The sequence below is a fragment of the Serinus canaria genome, chromosome 8, assembly GCF_022539315.1.
Source record: "Serinus canaria isolate serCan28SL12 chromosome 8, serCan2020, whole genome shotgun sequence".
NCBI lineage: Eukaryota > Metazoa > Chordata > Aves > Passeriformes > Fringillidae > Serinus > Serinus canaria.
In genome coordinates, this window is record NC_066322.1 from 30195573 (window position 1) to 30216930 (window position 21358).

General features: G+C 53.6%; 1 protein-coding gene across 6 annotated transcripts in view; it reads left to right on the forward strand.

Annotated features, from left to right (window-relative positions):
- Window positions 1-226: 226 nt before the first annotated feature.
- LOC103824315 (carboxyl-terminal PDZ ligand of neuronal nitric oxide synthase protein) overlaps window positions 227-21358 on the forward strand; it is a 42852-nt gene continuing 21720 nt past the window's right edge. For all 6 annotated transcript variants that reach the window (XM_050977466.1, XM_050977468.1, XM_030226385.2 and 3 more), the window contains exons 1-2: window positions 227-386; window positions 10002-10073. In XM_050977466.1, coding sequence (XP_050833423.1) covers window positions 282-386; window positions 10002-10073 — 177 coding nt within the window. In that variant the 5' untranslated portion in view covers window positions 227-281. The remainder of the gene's footprint in view (window positions 387-10001; window positions 10074-21358) is intronic.

Here is a 21358-nt window from a genome sequence, read left to right on the forward strand (position 1 = left end):
ATTATCCCTTCTTTGGTTCTCCATGTATTCCAAGTTTGGTGGCGGGGCGCAAGCTCGACCCCGCGCACTAGGTGTCAGCGGTGCCGGCCGGGGAGGGGCACGGAGCCCCCGCCGCCCGCTCGCTCCACTGCCGGTGCCGGTGCCGGGGAGGGGGCGCGCAGCCTCCGCCCCCGCCCCGCTCGCTCCGCGCGGGCGCGTCCCCGCCCCGGGGCCGGGCGGGGCGGGCCGGCGGCGGCGGCAGGGCCGGGCGCGCTGCAGGGCTGCCCGGCCGCGGGGCCGCCATGCCCGCCAAGTCCAAGTACAACCTGGTGGACGACCGGCACGACCTGCGCATCCCCTTGCACAACGAGGACGCCTTCCAGCACGGCATCTGCTTCGAGGCCAAGGTTGGCGGCGGGCGCGGGGGAGCCGCGGGGGTCGCTGCCCGGCGCTGCACCCCGGCGCTCCGGGATACCCGGTTTTCCAGCTCTCTTTTGGCATAGCTGTGGGGGTTTTCGGCTTTCCGCGGAGCCCTTCCCCTTGGCGCTGCCTGGTCTCCCCTAAACTCGGTTCTGGAGTCGGGCGAGGCTTCCCGCCTGTACGGCAGGGATGCCCAGAGTGGTGGGATGGGTCAGGCTGGAGTGGGGTCACCCTCCTGCTTCACCCCAGCCTCCCTCCCTGGCCCCCATCCCTCCAGGGCTCCGCTTGGTGTTGCTCGGGGACGCTGGCCCCCAAGGGGGACCCGTGTGCATCTTCCCGGCAGGGCGGAGCGGAGGGCTCGGGCTGTGCTCTGCGGCTCCTGTGCTGCGGGCAGTGCCGGTGCGCCGCTGGGATGGGGCACGGCTGGTTGGGGTCTGCAGGGTGCCTTGGACCCTGGTGCTCCTCTGGTGTCAGCGGCCGGATGGACCGTGTGCCATTTGCGGTGCAGGCGGTCAGGGACACGCACCCGGAATAAACGCTTGCTGTTTCTCTTTACGCGTATCAAACCTCCTTGCTAGTGGATTTGGCACGGAGCGCTCTTGGCTTTTTATCGTTTCTTTTCCGTTGTGACTTTTCATTCTCTCGCTCCACGTCGGCTGTGGCTCCCCGCAGGCTGGCACTTGCCATCTCGCAGCAGGCTGGCAAAAGCCAAGCTACCGAGCAAGGCACGCTGGCCAGCAGCAAACTGGGAAGAAGCTGGCCAGAAGATTTGGAAAGGGGAAACATAAAATTCTGCCCCGTTTTTTCCTCTCTTGAGGAATACGGTTATCATGCTGACGGAGGTACTCAGGTGTGGTTGATTTAGGAGAAAAGCCTGGTGTAAAACGAGCGGGAGGAAGGCAGACGTCTGTCACACACTGTAGTCTTCGGAGAACATGTGCTGTCAGGGGAAGAAAATTTGGCATCTAATTGTGTGCGATGTCCTCGGGGCAAAGGCTGCGGCTCGTAGGAAGGTGTCGAAGTGTTGTTTTCCGCCTTTTCTCGGGGCGGGAGGCTCCTCTGCAGAGGCCATCACCTGCCCGATGGCCAGCACTGTGCTGCAGAGAGCAAAACAGTTGTTTATGGAGCAAACTTAAACCTGCCTTGCAACTATTTTCTGGGAAAGGCTGTTCAAGCTCAACTTTGCAGCCTTTTGCTCCTGAGTGATTGGAGCCGATTGCTGTTTTACTGCCAGCACCTGCTCACCCCTCACCTGCTGGGAGGCTGCAAAGCATCTCCCCTTCCAAATCCTGTGTGCCTCTTCTGTGCCAGCTGCAGTGACCCGGCCTGGAGGCTGGGCAGTGGGACAGGGCATCAGCAGCCCCTGGGTGTGCTCATGGCTCATCTCTGCTCCACGCTGCTGGTCTGGCTGCATTAATGCAGTGCTGCATATTAGCCTTTGTTAGCTCCTCTTTCTCTTATTTGGTATCTGGCGGCACACGCTAATGCCAAGCACAATCCGTACCAAACGCGGCTTCCGAATTCCTGGGTTTCTCCAGCAGCCCTTGATGCCAGATACAGAGTGCAGATGGCTGAGGCAATTACTCTATCCTTTTATTAGATTGCTCAAGATTAATTAAATGCTTACATTCCTTTACTTCCTTTTATCCCCAAGAATCCCAAGCTCTTACACCCGCACAGCTCATGTTGCAGCCAGGCACCCAGCACGAGTCACAAAAATGTGGAACTGTGATTTACAGCAGAACTTCGGGGGAAGATTAAACCAGAAAAATGCTTGTCTGGGATGTCGGGACTCGAGTGGCTGTCTCCTCAAATCCTCCTGGGTTAGCTGATAGTGTGGGCAGCACTGGAGCAGTGCTCTTTGCTCCAGCAGCCTGAGATTCCTGATGAGCTTGCTTGGGGCTCCCTGCAGGGGGGTAGTGTGGGCCTGAGGCAGTGTGCACTGATTTATTGCTTTACTTCTCAATTGGATTTTTACACTCGGACCTGCTGCTGTCTTTGAGTGGCACATGTGGTGGGTGTAGTGCATGTTTTGGTCCATGAGTAGCAGCTGGCATCAGTGCTCTTGTCCCCTTTGTCCCTCTCCTGAGGGAGTCTTGCCATGCTGGGTGACTGGGTGGCCACAGGCAGTCAGAATTTGAACCTTTGTCAAGCAGAGCATGATGGACTTGATGTGAGGCGAGTGGTGCTGTCACTTGAGCTGTGATGCCATCGGGAGGCTTGTGCCTCTTGTCCCCACTAGAGCCACTTGCAGCCTTGTGTGCTGGCACAGGGTCACCGAGTCAGAGCGAAGTGTCCCCTAAGGATTATGTTAATCCATTTTCTGGAGGTAAATCCAAGAGATGGAAAATCCCACTCAATTTTTTAGGAACAGTAACGCATTTCACACTTTTGGATCTGTTTTCATTGGCCACTTCTCTTGGCACCAAACCCCGCTGTATCCCAGAGATTCCTTGGTCAGGCTGCAGGGAATCAGAGGAGCTGGCTCCAAGGGGAGGCAGGATGTTTGTTTTCTTCTGTCTCTTGCAGTCTGAATTGTTGATTAAAATCAAAAGCTTGGCCTCTTGGGTTAGCTGAAACATTTGGATGAAAGAACTGGGAGCTGCAGCATGGTGCAAGGGGAATGGACAGAAATTCCCACTTGTGCAGTGGTTTTCAGGTTAAATAAACAGGAACGTAGAGAGGAAGGACAGGACGCCTGCTATTCTCCTCCACCTCCATGAGAAGGAGAGGGATGTGAGCTTACTCGTTACCTTCCCAAAGCCCTGGTGCTGCATGACAAAACCCAAAGGCCACCTTGTGCAACACCAGCAAATCTGTGTGTTCAGAAATTGTGACTCAGGCTACCCCAGGCCTCCAGAGAGAGCAGCAGGCAGAGGGAATGGAGTGGGGCAGTGGAGCCTGGCCCTGGGCTGCCAGACCCTTGTCTGTTGGAGTGCTGGGTGCTGCTGGGTTTGCTCAGGGAAGCTGTTACTGTCCCTCTCCTTGGAGCTGGTGCTGGGCTGGGGTTTCCCTCCTGCCCTAGAGGTCTTGTGGTCCAGAGCCAGGTCCCAGCTACCAAATGCCCATTATTTGGAAACAGCTTTTACTCCCTCAGTCCCATGAATCCCTTCGCAGCACCTTGAGGTACATGGTTTCCAAAGAAGGGGCAGGTGGCTGTGAGGACCCTCTCTGCTGCTCCCCTGTGTGCAGGCACAGGGAGAAGTGGCTGCCCAAACACATCTCAGTCCTTGGACTGCCATGTGCCTTGGCATCCCATGTGCTGAAACCTGCTGTTCCTGATACCAGACCTGCTTGCAGGTAAAGGTGAGACTGGAGGTTCGGGAGGGTTGCTGTTCTGTGCAGCAGGTGGGGTTTTTGTGTTTGGCTGGTGGGGTGGATTTTTTTCCCTTAAGTGGTCTTGGCAACCAGGCACTTTCTCTCATTTCTGTCAGTGCTTTTCTCTGCTTCTGTGCGTGGGAAACTGAAGTTGAACTGAGCATCTGCTGCTGTCTATGTTTGGAGATGGGACATGGAGGAGACTTAAGTCTGATCCATTATGTCCCTTCCTCTGAACCTCTCCAGCCCACCTGCCTGCCACCTTCCAGGGGCTGTGAGCACCGGCAGGCACTGCCAGTTGCTCCAAAGCAAAATCCTGTATCAGGGAAGCTGTTATAGCCTCAGGTGAGCACCAAGCAGGGACTACATGTGTCTTTCCACTCGTGTATATATTTTTATGTACCTAGGGGTTGCAAATAACGGCATTGAAAGTGAATTGAATTGCAGGCAGCCCTGATCGAGGTGTTCAGTTCCCCTCCACTGCTTCAGGCTCCCTTCCCAGCAAGAGTCCCTTTCCTGGAGGGCTGGGAACCAGGAGACAGGTTGTGTGATGCTCTGCACCAGTCCGGCTGGCTGGGAGAGAGCTGGCAGCTCTGTTTGGGGGCTGTTTGTGCTGGCAGCTCTGGTGTGCTCTGTCGGGGCTTCTCAGCCCAGTGCAAAGCTGCAGTGAGCCTGAGCCCGGGATTGCTCGCCCCAGGCTATAAATAACCTTCCCAATTCTGCAAAGGTTCTCGTCTGAAACAGTGGCAGATTTCTGCCATGCTTGTGAAGTGGGTTCATGGGCTGCTTAGTGGAGCTCTTAGCAAAGAAAACTCCGTCTAGCTCTGGCAAAGCCGTGCCCAGGCTGTGGGGCCGGGCACGTGGGCTCTGCAGATGCCCAGAGGTCCCGTGGGAGCAGTGGGGGTGGGATGCTGCCAGCCCTGCTTTCTGCAGTGCTCTGGGCTTGCACAGCCCTGCTGTGGCTGGGTGGAGGTGCAGGAAGCTCAGGTCCAGTGTGGGGGCTGCCTGCCTGGGGAGGGATGGAAACACAGCAAATGGACAGTCCTGCTTCACTGTCTGGAAAAACTCCATCCCTCTGGGCCCTGCTGGCCGTGCCGCACCGTCACCTCAGCACAGGTGTCTCCCCTGTTCAGGTGAGCCCTCTTTTGGCTGCTGGGAGGGGAGAGTGGGGGTGGTGAGTGTCCTGGGGTCCCCAGAGCTCTGTGTTGCTGGCACTTGAGCCCCTGGGCAGCTCCTAAACAGGAAAAGTGCTCCTGGGATCAGCAGACTCATGGGCATAAAACCAAGTGAAATCCACCTGAAACCACCCAAAACTGAATGAAAACAACCCAAAATGGAGTGAAAATGACCCAAAATTGAGTGTAACTGACCCAAAACCAGGTGAAATCCACCCTAAACTGACTGAAACCCACCCAATATTGAGTGAGACCACCCAAAACTGACTGTCCTTAAGGGCTCTGCCTGCCTGCTGTAAGATCTCATGCCCCGTGTCTAGCTGCATGGCCCTGGATGGCTCTGACACATGGCCTCAGGCTACCTGGCTGCCAAGGCAGGATGTGTTGTCCTTGGGGTGCAGAGCTCTGCTCAGGGAGGAACTGGGCAAGGCTGAGGTGCCCAGCTTGGCAGAGCACCCATCTGCTGGACTCAGAATAGAAGCCAGGGCCTTTTTCCATTAAAGTCAGCTGGCATTGTGAATTTTCCATCCCGTTTGGCCTCTGAGCCTGCACACCACAGTCTGAGTAAAGTTCCCCCTTTGCACCCAGCAAGGCAGGGTGTTCCTGAGGGGCAGGGCACAGCGTGCCAGCTCAGACCCTTGGCTCCCCGGGCTGAGGGCACGCCTGGGCAGCTGGAGAGCAGGAACAATGGGACAGCAAAGTCCTGGAAAGGGTTGCTCCCTGCTGTCCCTAACAGCAGCAGCCTGGGGAGGAACCCTTATCAGACAGACTGCAGGCAGACTGGGTGTTCCCCAGGAGAAATAAGGAGGTTTCAGACCGGTGCCTGAGCACTTTGTCCCTCACTTTGTGGCACAGCCACGTGTGGCAGGGTCAATGTCCCAGTACCTGGTGCAGCCTCACACCACCCTGGGCTCTGTAGGAATCTGGGGACCCTTGTGCCACACATCTGGTGCCTCCCATCTGGCTGCTGGTACCTCTGGTAACCCCTCCCTAGCCCAGGGGCAGGGCCCCTTGCCCAGACAGGGCTCTCCTGGCCCTGAAGGTGGCCTGGGGCTGGTGCCAGCATGTTCCCCCACCCAGTGCCTGCCTGCAGCTCCTGTAGAGAAGCAGTGGCTCCTCATCTGTGGGGGTCTCTGGCTCAAGGTGGCTCTGGGAGCTGGAAAGCGGCAGCAGCCAGTGCAGGCTCCCCTGTGAGCAGGGATGATTCAGCCCTGACCTTTGCACGCAGTGCTGGGCTGGGAGCAGCAGGAAGGCAGCATCTCCTCCCCAGGAAGGCTTTGGCTGCCCACCTCTGCCTACCACCGATCCCATCAACACCCCTTCCAAGGTGTCCCCTGGCAGGGATGCGATTGGCCTTCGGTTTTCCGAAAATATCTGCCACCTGCTGTCACAGAAAAAGCAACTTCTCAAGCAAATTCGTTTCTGACAGAGCAGAAAACGAGCAGTATTCAACAGCCTGGAGGAAAAATGAGAAACTGTGTGACTTGTGCAAACAGTGCTTTGGCAAAGTGCTCCCCTTTGTTTTCTGTTTAAAAAACAAATTTATTTTTTTCCCTGGCATTTCCCAGAGCTGGGCAGAACTTTTGTAAGCCTTGGGCAGAGGGTGCAGCGCTGTAGGCTGTGTGCAGGGGCTCCTGCCCACTGAGAGCCTGTTTGCATGGGGAGGGGACAGCAAGCAGAGTCCCTGTGGCTGCTGAGAAGCCTGATGGGTGCTGCCACGTCCCACAGCAGGGGAAGGGACTGCCCTTTCTGGGGCCCTGCAAGGATGGATGGAAGGCTGGATCCCAACATGGCCATGAGGAGCAGCAGGGCATATGAAGGACCAAAAGCATCCTACAAAAGAGGTGGTTGGTGCTGGCATCACAGCCCTGAGCAGCACGGCTTTTGGCAGCGTGAGGGCTGCCAGGGCAGCACCAGGGACCCCCTTGGCTGCCCATTCATCCAGCAGGTGGCCTTTCTTCCCCTAATTGGGCTGGGGAGGAGGAGGCTGCCCAGGGCAGCCCGTGGGGATTTGTGACCCCCTGATCCCACTTGACTTTTGGGTATGGGTGCCGGACTCCAGTTCTGCCCCTCCGTACCTTGGCAGGGTGGTAGGGCCGTGGATCTGGAGGTGATTATTTGGAAAAGCCACATCCTTTATATACACACGTTCTCCTCCTTGGCTTGCAGGGGCTTGGGGAGGGCAAGTTCTCTCACGGGTTTATTTTCTTTGTCAGCTCGTTTGCACAGCTTTATTTTCTTCCCTTTTGTCTTGGGCACCTTCCTTTCTCCTTCCTGCCTCCCTTTGCCGTGGGGTGAGCACGCTGGCATGGATTCTGGCCTAAGCTCTGGCAGCCAGGACAGTGGCCCTGCGGGGGCTGGGACCTTGCTGGGGGCACATTGCCTTAGAGAAGGGCAGAAATCTGTGCCTGGGAGTGCCCATGCTTGGGGGTCTCTGAGCTCCTGCCCTGGCAGAGAGGGAGCTCAGTCTCAGGGGTGGGGTGAGTGGGAAGTATTGCACTGTGGAAGCTCTGGCTGCTTTGCTTATCCTTGTCTTTGCCTCACCTGCTTGTTCCCACACCTATTCCCATAATTAACATTGGTGCTGTGAGTAGGAGGGCTGGAGGGGAGCGGAGCAGGAGCAGCCCTCGTTGCCTGCAAATCACAGCTGAATATGGGTGGTTTCTCAGACCATCCCCCAGCTTGCCTGGGAAGTTGTTTAGCTGGAAGACCAACCCCCAAGTCCACATTTTGGGGAGATATTCACCACATTGTGAAGGGTTACTCTTCTGCAGCACACTTGTCACATGTGATTTCTGCCCTGAAGGCAAAAATAATTTTGAGAGGCTTTGTCCATCTGCTGAGTTGTGTGAAATGTGTAAAAAATACCTGCCTCCAGTGTGGAGGGAGAGGGGGGTGCTTTTGGAGCTTTGAGCGTGGTCATTGTGAGCAGTGAGCCCACACTGGGGTGGATGTGCCCTGGGCTCCGGTGGGAGCACCACGGGCTGTGGGATACAGCAGGGTGCTCTGGACACCAGTCTGGGGAGCAAAGGTGAGTCCTGCAGCCTTTGTGACCGTGCCCCTTGGTTTGGGTGTGTGTGGACATGAGCTGCAGCACAGAAAGGACTGCATCAAGGCAGCTCTACTGCTGATGCTGTTTCTCAGGAGGCCAGTCCAAAGGGGTGGTGCCTGGTTGTGCTTGCAGGGCACCTCACACACTCTGTTGTGGCCATGACATTATGCTGAGCAGCAAGGGAGCTTGGCATGATTGGAATTCCTGTGGCCATGGGAGCCAGCTCTCCTGCCTAGCTGGCACTGCCTGCCCTGTCCTTGGCCATGGCTGTGTTCTGCACCTGCCTGGGCAAGGAGAGCACAGGAGAAGGAAAGGGATTTCCAGGCAGTGACCTCATGCGGCTGGGAATAGCTGGAGGAAGGCGGGCTTCCTCTGGGTGCAAAAGTCTGCCCTTCTCATATAAGATGAGAATCCTGCTTCCCCAGGTGGTCCCTGGCAGAAAAGTGATGTAGGAAAGCTTGGTGGGGAAGTACAACAGGGATGTTTGCCTGGCAGAACAGGATGGGGGAAGGCTTCTTCCTTAGGTCCTGCATGGTGACTGCAGATTCAGGGCTTCAGTTGCCTCTGCCCTCCTCCTCAGCTCCTGCTTTTTCTGATGGTTTCCAGGCTTTACCTTAGAAAAGGGGATGGACTGATGTCTGAGATGCCTCTCCCAGATGAGCTGCTCCTTTGAAGGGGTGGCAGACTCTGCAGGGGCTGTGACAGGGAGCTGCTGGGAGCTGTGTGCTCTCAGCAGGGCGCTGAGGGGCTGGGTGGCCTGGGCTGCAGTTCCCAGTTATGTAAGGCTGCCCTGCACCACACAGCCTGCACGGCATGTGAGGGACACACCAGCTGTTTGGGGTTATTTTTATATCCTCTCTCTGCACATCTCCTCTCAGCACTGCCCTGTGCTGGGCACTGGGCACTGCCTCTGTGTCCCCAGGCAGGAGCTGCGTGTCTGGGCATGGCCTGGCTGAGCTGCCGGGTTGGGTCTTAGCAAGGAGGGCTCTCAGGAGCACAGGGCTCCCTGAGCTTCTGTCCCAGAGGGCCCTGTGGGGCAGTTCACACACAAAGCCCAGGCTTTGGTCATGCCTCCCCTGCACCGTGCCGTCCCTCCTTAGAGGTGACAATCCCAGTGCAGGGGAGCTGGAAGTCACGCAGTGATGCTGGGAGAGAAATAACCCCTCTCAGCAGCCTCTGCCTGAGCACTTGTTCAGACACTTGGGCACCCATGTCGGTGCTGCTGCTGGGAACCAGCCACCTGGGCTTTCCTGGTGTCAGCAGAGGATTCCCAGGTGTCAGCTCTGTATTCCCAGGAGCACAGAGCCCTGCTGGGTTTGGTGCCCGTGCTGTGCTGTCGAGGTTGCGTCAGCCCTTGTGTGGAGATGAAGCGTGGGAGCACAGACTGCCAGTAAATGGGCTCAAAGCGCTTTTCTTCTAACTACACGTTTTTAGTGCTCAGCATTGACTCTTCATCGCTTGTCTGTTTTCTGATCCTTCTTCAGAATCTGCCCTCTTCCATTTTATTTTTAAAAAGGTTTTTGTTCTGCGTTTCTCTGTGCTGGGTCGCAGTGGCGCTGCCTTTGGTCCCCTTGGAATAGCAAAGCGGCTTCTTTATTCTGGAGGCTTGGCCTGGAGGCTCAGCATTCCTGCAATAGCAGCCACGGCTTTGGCAGGGCTGCAATTAAATAATGGAGGGCCTGGCACAGGACAGGTCGGGCCAGCTATTTTAGGGATATTCCAATATTCAGCTCTGTAATAGATGACTCACTGCAACTGAGGGGATATTTGCTTATACCTGTGTGCTTTGATCTTGGCCTAGATGAGTGAGTCCTGCTGGCCTGACGGCTGAAGTTATTTTATTGCTAGAAAAAGGGGTTTTGGCTACTTGCAGTGGTGTGGTGAGGGAACAGCTTAATGGCTGGAGGCATGCAAGCATTCAGGGGCAGCAGGCAAAATGCTGCTCATTCCCCAGAAGTGACCCTGGGTTCCCTCTGTGGATGCCACTGAGATCCTGGTGGGCCCATGGGGTTTCCAGGGCTGCAGGAACTGGACTAATCTCCTTTCTTTCCTTGCAGTACATCGGGAGCCTGGATGTGCCGCGGCCAAACAGCCGCGTGGAGATCGTGACAGCCATGCGGCGCATCAGGGTGAGTGTGGCGAGGCTGCCCCTTCCCCTTCCCATCCCAGGGCCCGGCCTTCTCCTCCGTCTGCACCTGCAGCTTTGTCTTGCATAAATCCTGTCCTGCAGTGTATTCATAACTCTGTTTTTTGCCATCTCTCCTCTGCCCTCTCCGTGTCAGCTGGGCCCAGCACCTGCAGGCTGAGTGTGGCACAGCAGCAGCAGCAGCGCTCTGTGTGCTCACAGGGCTGCATCCTGTGCTGCATCCTGTGCTTCGAGGCAGGGATGGGCTGGGAGGTAGATGTGGGATGTGGCACCCAATGATAACTGTAGCGTGCCCGTGGTTGGGAGGATTTCCTCATTTGTCAGTCCCAATAACAAAGTAACAATAAGATACTTGTGCAAGAGGTTCCTTAGGGTTTTACTGCTTGTGTAAGAGTTTCGGCGGTGTGAAAATTCAGGTGCTGCCTGGATATGGCAGCGGGTTAGTGCTGAATGGCAGTGTGCAAGGTGAAGTGCAGAGTAACAAGCTCTGGGGCTGGCCAGCAGTGAGCTTGTTTCACGGTGGGGAGGTCAGGGGGTATGATCTGGTAATGAAGTCAGCTGGCTTCCCAAAGCACTTGCAGCCCGGATATGGGACACCCTTGCTGTATAATGCTTGGCCCATAACCGAGAGAGGAGCTTTTCTTCTGCTCCCCTGCCTCTGGCCAGCACAAGTGCAAGGTGTTCAGAGGGGGCTGGGAGGGGAGCAAACCATGTGCCCCAGAACTCGCTGGCCCCAGGCTGAAAAAAGCAGGAGCTTGACTGCTCTTCAGCCCCCTGGGGCTGAGCTAGCCCTGGGTGTGGTGGTTGCAGGAGCACTGGTTTGGTCTGTCCTTGTGCCACGGCAAGGATTGTGTCCTGTCCTCCAGAGATGGCTCTCTCCTGGGAATAACACCCTGAACTGGAAGGGCATGAAGGCACTTTCAGGGACATTGGCTAAGGGATGAGCCGTCTCTCTGCTGGCCTCATGGGATCCCATAAGCACCAAAGCTGCTCCTGTCGCTGAGCAGCTGTACCAGAGCTCTGCTCCTCTCAGCCCTTCATGCAGACTCTTGCTATCATCTCATTTTCTCTCTCACCAGAGGAGGAGAGGAGGATCATATCCCAAGATAAGGAGTATCACATTCAAAGAACAGACATTTTGAGGCTCTTCTCTTCAAACTTTCCGGGTGTAAATAGTTTGTGGGCTTTCCTCAACAGCTTTCCTACCTGTTCTCCTGTCCTCTCCATGGGGGTAATGTTGTGACTGGGGCATGACATGGGAAGGCCTTTATGGCATTAGGTTTGCTCATCTTGTGTCCAAACAGTTTGGGACAGAGCAACTGTTATGTCACCAAGAGCTCTCATAAACAGCAGTTTCTTTCATTGCCTTTCAAGATAAGACTTTTGAACAAATGCACTTCCAGCCCCAAAATCACAGAACTCCATCTCAGTGTGGAAGGACTAGCACAACTTTGAGGGTTTAAGTAAACCCTGGGGGGAAAATAAGAACACCACGATGTCCTTGTGGACCAGTATGAATAAACTCAAGCACCGTCTAGAAAATTCATAGGTACAGCTTTGAGAGGCAGTGAAAGGACACAGAATAGGGTAAAATAATGGTTTCTCATGGTGAATGATGTGTTTGAAGCATGTGCTCAGGTTTTCTTCACCTAGTGTAAGACAGAAAAGGGGCAAGTCATGAAAGGCCGTGACTTTGCAGATCAGATCTGCCAGAGAGACTTTGAATGTCTGTTTATTTGTCAGGGGGTGCTGTTTGTGAGGGGGATGCCAGGATGGTTGGATGGATGGCTGTCTACATGCAAAGCCCTCCCCTGGTGTGCTGTGCTTTGCCCTGGATGTGCCTGGCAGCAGGAGGGACCACAGCATTGCTGAGGAAATTTCTGGCCAGGCTGGCTGCTGAGGGCTCCTTTCAGCTTGGCTGGAGCTGAAGTGATGCACATCCTCCTTAGAGAGCACAGCCACCCTTCTGCTTTAAGGCATAAAATAATCCCATAACACTGGCATGGGGAAACCAGAAGAAGAAAAAAGTTTATTTGGGCACAGAAAGCAACAGTGGGAGATCATCAAGTGCAAGCAGCAGCGGTTTTGTGTGTAGGGTGTGAAGCAGCTGCTGACCCTGAGGTTTGTGTGGTTTTTAATGCAATCCCTGGTTTAGGGGCAAGGTGTTCTGTCACAGTTTGTTCCAAGTTAGTCACTCCTGATGAAGGTGGAGGACACTCACCATCCCCTCTGCTGCCTCAACTCCCCTTTCTCAGTGCTACCTTTGCCATAGCTGCTCTCTGGACTTTGCCTCTACTTACTTAGTGATTTAAAAAATGACCCTGCAAAGAGATGAGGATGGTGTCTGCCCCTGGGGAGAATGCCCTGGAAGTCTCCCGGGGCTGCCTGTGCTGGGCTGGGAGCAGGAGGGGCTGGGACAGCAGGCAGCATCAGCCCTGTAGCATTGCCTCCCTTCTGCTCCCCCACACTGGGGCTGGGCAGTGCTGGCTTCCTGTTTGGATGGAGACCTGACCCTTTGGGGCACAGAGGAGGACAATGCATAGCTGACATTGCTGGGATGCCTGCCCCAGGCAGGCCCCCCTGCAGAGCAGAGCCATGGCTGTGGGCAGGACAGCTCCACCTGAGCAAGAGGGGGAGGTTAAGCCCAAAGCTGGTCCCTTTTGTGGGTCAGGGGTGAGAGGAACTTTAAACAGGGGCTTGGTGTTGCAGGCCATCCCCACGGATGCCATCCCCTTCTTCCCATTGCTGAAGGGCTGGTGATGCCATGGCCATCCTCATGGTCCTGGCCAGAGGGAGTTTCTGTCCAGAAGCAGGAGAATGTGGAGAATTCCAGGGATTCTCACAGCTCAGTATGAGAAGGGAAGGAGAGGTGCTCGGCTGACTGTCTCTGCTTTTCCTTCCTGCATGGGCTGGGCTTGCTGGGAGCACAGCCCTCTCTGCACTGCACCTTGGTGTAAATCCCTGACCCTGAAGTGACTCGGTGGAATGGGACATTAGCCATGCTGAAGATGCACTTGGAGAGCAATTTTGTGAGCATCTGCTGCAGCTTTCCTCCAAACCCTGCATGTCTCCTGCAGACCACTGATGGCCACATACATAACAAATGCAGTAGACCTTGTCCAGGCCTTGTTTCCTGGGCAAGCAGGGGGCTTCTGTTAGTACAGCTGGCTCCTGTCTCCTGCTCATCCCAAACAGAGTGACTCAGTCCATGTTGCTTCATGCCCTGAACTGCTGGAGTAGGTTGGTTTCCCAAATGCTCTTTGGCTCCTCTGGATGTGAGGTACAGGAAACTGATCTGTAAGTCCAGAAAGTCACCTGAGCATCCAAAAGCCCCAAACTAAGAGTGGTGTGTCTTCCCAACCCTAAGGATTATGAGCTGTTGCAGATTTCAGTTAAAAGTACCTGAGCAGGTGGCAAGATATCTTTTTCCTTCCCTTCTCTTCCCAGTGACCTCATGGGCCCTAAATGACAATGTCACTGTATATTTTTTGCGTTGTCATGATGTAAATTCATGCAAGGGCTTTCCTGTCCATGCCCCTGGCATGTCTCCAGGGCAGCCAGTGCTGCCTGGCTGGGGCTTGGTGCCATGGTTCTGGAGAATTTGGAATCAGCCCTTTTGGATTGCTGAGTGCAGCTTTGATCCAGGTTTTCTTAGGAGCCAGAAAGGATGAAAGCCTACATAGGCACTTGGTAAAAGCTGTGGAAGTCTTCTGCAAGGCTGTTTCTGGGAAGTGTCCAGCTGAGTTTTGCAGGCTCAAAACAGGGAGGCATTCTAAGCACTTGAAAATCTTGCTCCTCTACACCTCCTACTCTGCCAGGTACATCTGATTTTGTGGGACTTCTGCTGCTTTGCATAGCTGAGCTCAATTTTAGAGAATTGGCAGAATTGCTGAATTTCTACAAGCTTGTGTAAAGGAAGATTTCACATCCTCTGCAGGCCGCAGGTGCAGTTGGACTGGTGTGAAAATTGATGTGTGTGGCCAGTTACTGTTGTAGAGCTCCTGGTGTAACTCTGAGCTCGTTTAATTAGAATATTTCTTGGCTATGCCTGCTCCTGCCATGGTGAGTTTTTAAAAGCATGAGGCCATTTACAGTGATGCCTCCCTTTTTCTTCTTTTCTCTTCCTGTGCTCGGATGTCTCCTCTGTAAAATGAAGCAGGATTTGGGAGCAAACTGGCCCTGTGTGCTTGGGGCAGCCCACCCCTGTCTGTCTGTCTGTCTGTGAGGACCAGCACAGTGGGATGTGGGCTGGCCAGGAGATGCTCAGGTTTTGGCCACTTGAAGAGCACAGCCTGCTTCGTGCCAAGTCATGGCACTTGGTGCAAGGTGAATTATTGACAAGCTAATGACTTGATGTGGTTGTCCAAGATGAACAAAATTATGTTGTATTCGATCTGGGAGGAACTGAAAGGATGTCTGTAATAATTTCAGTTGCTCCTTCAGTCCTCTGACAGACACAATAAAGGAGTGAAGCCTTCTGGGCATGCTTGTATTTCTCCTGGCATCACCAGTGCCACTTAATGTCATAATAAAATAGTGGCTAGTCTGGTATTGCTACCAGCATGGCATGAAATAGGTCAGGATCTCATCCTGTGGTTAGTATTTAATCAATAAGCTGGTTAAATTGGTACCCAGATTGATTGGAGCAGCCTTTTGTCCAAGACTGCCCACGTTTCCAGGAGAGTTGGCCAGTGTGGTGACCCTGCCCTATTGCCTGCCTTTGTACCGTGGCCAGGACGGGGTGGGTGCCTTGCAGTGGAGCTGTGGGCTCCAGTGGAGCAGCGAGTAGTGAGTTAAAATGCACACACAGTAAAATGAGGAGTTCAGGGAGGTAAATGTGTGGCAGAAGACAGGCGTCTGGCCTGTTGAAGAGGTGGAAGTGTGAGCCATTAATGCTGGAAAGCAAGGGCTGAGCCCTGGGTGAAGGCAGTGAGGGATGGAGCTTGGGGCACTGCTTGCCAGAGATGCTTCGGAAAGGCACAGAGAGCACTGAGGGGAGCCAGCCCTGCCTGTGCTGGCTGTCCCCTGAGCCTGCTGGCTCATGCAGGAGTGTCTGGGCTCAGGCAGACATGTGACCCCGTGGGTGCTGGGGAGATGAGGAACAGGCACACTCCTGGCCCCTGCTAGCTGGCTGCATAAATGAGTCGTAAAAAGCTCATTGCTTCCAGCAATGCCCTGTCCAAGAGTTCTCTGCCAAACCTGCGACAGCAGCGTGTCCCTTGTGGCCAGGCTCCAACACAGGGTGGGCTGGCCAGGCTGGGGCAGGAAAGAGCAGGGGATGGATGGACATTCCCAGCTGGATGGACAGTGTGGTTGTGGAGCCAGTGAGGATGAGGGAAACCGTAAGCAGGTGGGGTAGCATGGTTTGGGAGAGCTCCTGAGCCAGGAGTGCAGCCACGTGTGGCCTTCCCAGCCCTCCTGTGTCCCGGAGGAGCTCAGCCCTTCTGCTCTGGGCGAGTGTCCTGTGGGTAGGGCAGGGCTCTGGCAGGACACATCGGCTGGCACTGGGCATGCCAGCACAGGCAGCAGCGCTCCTGGTGGGTGATGCTGGCCTGGAGCCAGCCCAGTGCCTTGCCGAGGACTGGAAGCCAAACAGGCACGGAGCCCAGGGCAGGACTGGAGCTGCTGGCAGAAAGCTGGGAGGCAGCAGTGCCTTCTGTCCTCTCCAGCCTGTCACACATCCTTGCCCTCCCTGAGCCTGGGCTGGACTCTGCTCCTTCTCTGGTAGCCTGGGATGTCTCCCTGTGATTCATCTCCCTCCCTGCCTGGGGGCTTTCCCCACCTGCTCCCACTGAGTCACTTCACTGCCTTGCCACGCCGCTGTCTGAGCCATCGGCAAATGTCTGCGGGGAGCTCAGGGGAGAGGTGGGCAATGGTGTCTGCCAGGCTCCCTGAACGTGCCGGGAGTGACCTTTGCTGTCACTCCTTCCTGCCAAGGAATGCTCTGCTGGCTCCCACCCCTCTCTAAGGTCATGGCCAGCATGTAAAGCCATTACACCAATGTCCATCCTCTGTGTGTCCTTGTGCTTCCTCCTCTTCCTCCTGCTTCCCACTCGTTCTTCCCCAGAAATGGTCCTTCAAGCATCTTTGAAGGACTGCACTGCTGGGTTGCACTAGCTGTGGGGCACAGCACGCTGGCCAGGTACCCCTGCCTTTCCTGGCGCCTTCCTGTGTTGCACAGATGGTTCTGGCAGGGCAGCAGGCTGAGCCCAGTGCCAGGGCTCAGCTGCATGAGAAGCAGGGTAATGTGGAGCTGCAAATCCTGCTCTTGGAGCCCAGGCACACGAGGAGTCTGTGGGACTGAGGATGCCACGGGAGCTGCCGATGGGGCTCTCCTGCTCTGGCTTTTCCTCTTGCCTAGAAAGAAAGGATTTGTTGCACACACTGCCTCCCAGGCATAAATGGATTGAGCCTGGCTGTGAAGGAGAGGAGGTCTGCAGCTTGTTCTGGGAGATTTGGGTCATGTTAGCACTGGTGATTGCTGTTTGTGAGGGTTCGAAGAGTTCCTACAGAAGCCTTTGGCAAGGTGACAGAACTTGCTTTGATGGCCTGTGCCTCAGGCTTGCACTAACCTCTGCTGAAGGTGGTGCTGTGGAAGACGGCTGTGTTCAGTGTCACCAGCTATCACACACCCAGCTCAGTGCACAGTCACCAAGAGAGGACAGTCTCTTCTGCTTCTGCAAGATTGCTGACGAAGATAGCCATCTGCACTTCCCTTTGCATTTTGGAGTAAATTTCTAACTGTGCCTAGGAATAAGCTCCTGGCTACCTGAGAGGTTGTTGATAATAAAAAATAGGTTTGAGAGAGGAGTGCTGAGTTTTGGCTGATTTCAGGCTCTGTGACTAGTCCTAGCATCTCTCACCAGCATCTGGGCAGCGCAGTGAAGAACTGGACCTTCTCCCTGAGTTTGTGTCTCCTCTCAGTCTTGGCATTGCTTTTATTTGGAGGTTTTTCCCTTCTTATATACTACAACCTGGAATTACCATGTGTTTTTTAACAAATCAGTGTTTTCATCAATTTTCTGCCATCATGGCAACATTTTGCTCTTGGGATGGAGTGGGACCAAACGCTCTCTGGTGCTGAGTGCTGATGCTGCATGGGCCTGAGCAGGAGAGATGCAAACAGCCTTGTTCTGGGCAGCCACATTTTCAGCTGGGCTTGAGTGTGTCCAGAGACAATACCTCACTCTTGCTTCATGGTTAAAGGGAGAAATAACCTCCCAAAAGGAGACCAAAGAGTTACTAAAGCTCGCAAGCAGGGGTGCAGCAATATTTGGTATCCATTTTATGGGTGAGAACCTAAGGCACAGGGAGGCTGTGGCTTGTCAGATTCCTTCTGAGGGAGACATCTCTGTGCAGGGAACTGGGCTGAATTAAAGTCAAACCAAACTGAAGGCAGCTTTGAATGCTACTCTTGAGTATGATCCTTTCTGCTCTTGTGTATTATCCTTTCTGCTTTCCTGCTGGTCATCAAAGGCCAAGCACCCTTTAATTTAATCTGTTGTGGTGTTCTCTGCTGCCTCACTTCAGAAGAGAGACAAAAGCCTGGGGCTGCAGCCTTCCACAAAAATGCCACGTGCCCCAGTTTCTTCCCTGCTAAAATTAATTCCTGGTGGTTTTGGCTCAGTGCAGCAGGAAGATGTTCCAAGGGATGCTGTGCCCTGGGGAGGCACAGAGTCAGAGCCTGCCCTGCTTCCTGCAGCAAGGTGAGAGGGGTTTGGGGTGTCCCTGCAGCAAGGTGCGAGGGGTTTGGGGTGTCATGGGTGGGTGTTCCTGCCCTGTGAGGGAGCAGAGGAAAGCAGCACAGCTGGTTAAAAGGAGAGGTTCCAAAATCTATTGTGTGAGCGGGTCTGTGGAATGGGAGTTTAATTAGGGAGTGGGAGGAAAGGATGTATCTATTGTAGAGCAGCAGAAGGAGCAAGCACTGCCCAGAACAAGGGAAAGGAGCCAAGCACTCTTCCCATCCCAGCAGAGGAGGCTGGAGCCTACAGAGCATGCTGAAATCCCTGGAGATTCCCTACCTCCTCCTGCCTGCTCCTTGTCACCTCACAGGGAAGCTGCCAGGGCCACACAGGGCTGCTGCTCCTCCTCGTGGCACTGTGGCCATGGCTGCTCGGGTGGCTCTGCAGACAATAGTTGGTAGGTGATCTGCTTCAGCTGGGATTTTTGGGAGGCACAGACTTTCCCAGCTGGAGTAAAATCTACCCAGGGCAAAGACTCTAGACAAAGAATTTTCAGAGTAGAAAATGTTTCCTTCTCAGGCCAGGCTTTCCTGATGGAGCATGAGCATCCCAGTGACTCTTAATCTGTCACTTGGTTTTCAGCAGTGGGAGTGTTACAGGATAGGGAAAAATCCCCAACCAAACCAGTTCCCCATGTAATGGGCTTGCATATGGGACTGCTGATCTGTTCCAGCAAAAGCTGCAAAAGCCAGCCTGAAGTGTGTATTTGCCACAGGAAACTTCAGCAGAGTTGGTTAAAATTCAGCTTAATTCTTTAAGAGGAAACAGCCAGACCTGTGATGTTTTAGTGTTGTTGGATTGCAGTGCTGATATGCATCTGAGAGAGCCATCTCTTTCTTTTTCTCTCCAAGGCCTCCAGTTTTGTTTTAGAATTTTTCTCCAATGACATTTTCTTATTCCCTCTTAACATGATGGATGGGACTGATCTGGACTCCTTCAAGCATTCCCTGATCCTTGGGAACCTGAGGGATGTGTGTGTATGTCCAACACAAGGAGCACATCTGTGCTAACCTCTACTTACATGTTAAGAAATCCACATTATCTAAAAGGAGAAGAGAAATCCAGAATAATTGTCCAAACCAGTTTGGTGAGTGTGACTTGGGGTGTAGGTCCCTTTGAGCTTTCTGTGAAAAGAACTGTCTTTCTGTGTTTTGAGTAGATCCAACTTCAACTCCTAGCTGATTTTGTGCATTTGCCTAAAGTCAGAGCTTTTGATGCCTTCCCAAGTCCCAGGTCTGGGCTGTGGACAAGTGTCCACTGAGCCTCTCTGTGGATAAGCCAAATACAGAGAGTTTGTTTTAACCTCTGGGATGGAGGAGGAAACTGCCTCATGTTCTTATTGATTTCTTCTGAACTGTTTCCTGTTTCTTCTTTGAAGTGTGTGCTAAAGCAGTTGTTCTGTAGGAATGGATTGTATTGGTAGTGATTTCAGTGGTGCCATGGTTTGAGATAGTCACCTTTCTGTTTTGCTGAACATTGCCCAGGACCACACTGTCTTCATAGTGCCCTTTGAACTGGCATGACACCTTGCAATGCCTCCAGGGTCTTTTTAGGATACATTTCTGCATCTTGGCAGATGTAGCTTCTGTTCCTTTTTCCTGTGAGAGGCTGCTTGGCTAATGCCATATAAAATCATCCTGAGATGAGTAGATGCCAGATTCCTGTGCACTTGGCCTGGATAGCAAATACTCTTTTTTCTCTTTTCTCTTTTTTTTTTCCCAGCCCTGCATAGAAGTGAGCATTGCTGTGCTCTCCTCACTGGGGCTTCCTGGAAGCACAGTGACACTCTGTCCTGTGTCTCTCGGTGCTTCATGTGGGGCTCTGCTGCTGAGATGGAATTCAACCCCTTTTTTCTAATTCCACCTAAAATCTTGATGCTTTTGTTACTTGGAAATTTTTTCTGTTATTATGTCTAAATCCCTCTAAAGGACATTATTCTTGCCTTTAACGTGTAGAATTTAGTGAATGGATTTTAATACCTGCATTAGTTGTTGTTGAAATAGGACCTGTGAAGCAAGAGTGATATGAATAATTACCTCTTTTCTCCAGTTACAACTCAGAAACATTGTTGAGCATTGCCAGCATCTTGAGAGCCCCACAGGGCTGCCTTGTTTCTGATGCACCAAGCGTTTAATGCTGCTGCTCATTCATTCTTTATTAATTGTCTGAATTTCATAATTGCTGATTTAGTTACAGTATTACCAGCCTGCCTTCCTTGGCGTGTCACTGCTTCTCTGCCTGGCTATTCTCATTTGCCTTCTCAACTGATCTTACTCGAGCTTTTTATGCAACAGTGGGAGAGCAGCTCTGTGGTGAGCAGTAAAAAAAATACCAAAATAAATCCTGTATTTCACAACTTGGGGCATAAATATCACCGTGCTGCAATTTGGCTCACTTTGCTGAGCTGACACCTTTCTCAAGTGCTGTGTGGGTTTCTTCTTAGGCTGCCCCTTGCTTTGTCACTTGCCCTCAGGGTAGATTTGGGGTGACTTTGTGCTCCTCTGCAGTATCAGCCCTGCCTTCGACCCATCCATGTGGGCAAGGATTACCTCAGCTGCCTTGAGGGAGGGTCTATGAAAGGATGCATTTGGGGGAGAAAGCTAATTTTAAACACAGGAATTTTGTTTTCCTTCCCAGATGGAGGGAGGTGCTGGGCTGGACATTGCCTGTATCGCTCAGTCCTGGGGTCCCTGAGGCATCAGTACTGGCTGGTGACAGAAGGGGCAGGAGTTTATCAGGGGATACTGTAAAGGGGCATGACTGAACTGCTGCAAATGGCAGTGCTGCTCTTGAAGCCAAGTTTGTTCCAGCACAGGGGCTCAAACCTGCTCTGGGCTGGAAGAACAGAAGCCATTTCCAGGCTCCTGTAGTTCCTCAACTTCTTCAAAGGGTGGTTGCACCAAACAACTTATGCTGCCTCTGCCTGCATAGGTCAAACCAATGCATGTCTAATTAAAAATACCACAAATTCCAGTCAGATGTGGGCTTTCCAAGGAATGCACTTCTGCTTATTCTAGCAGCAGGTGGTAAATATGAAAACGTGTACAGCTCACTTGTTGTGTTCTCCCTCCCGGGCTGTGAAGAGCAGAGCCAGAGCGGTGCCTGCAGATGCACACAGAGCCTGTCCTTGTTCTCCTTGACTGCAGGAAGCAGCTCAAAGCCCGGCTGTCATTTCTGTAACCAGTTTGACCAGTATCCCACACGCACCCACACACGGCTCATTCACACCCTGGTGTGGTCACCAGAGATGCAGCATGTGAAGGTAGGGGGAGCTTGCCTTGCCGCCTCCCACACAGGTCCAGCCCATGCTGTTGGCACTTCCTTGGATTTCTGAAAGGACTTTGGAGATGTTTCCAAGGCTGGGGGATAGCCTGTTGCAGGGTCCCCACTGACCTCCATGCCTGGCTGAGAGGTGCTCTTTTTCCCAGCCCATAAGGCACTGCTCCCATGCAGAGTTGTCACTGAATATGCCCAGGCTGCACGAGAAATGATGTGGCTAGGCTGGAGTCCTCAGGTTTCTTTCATA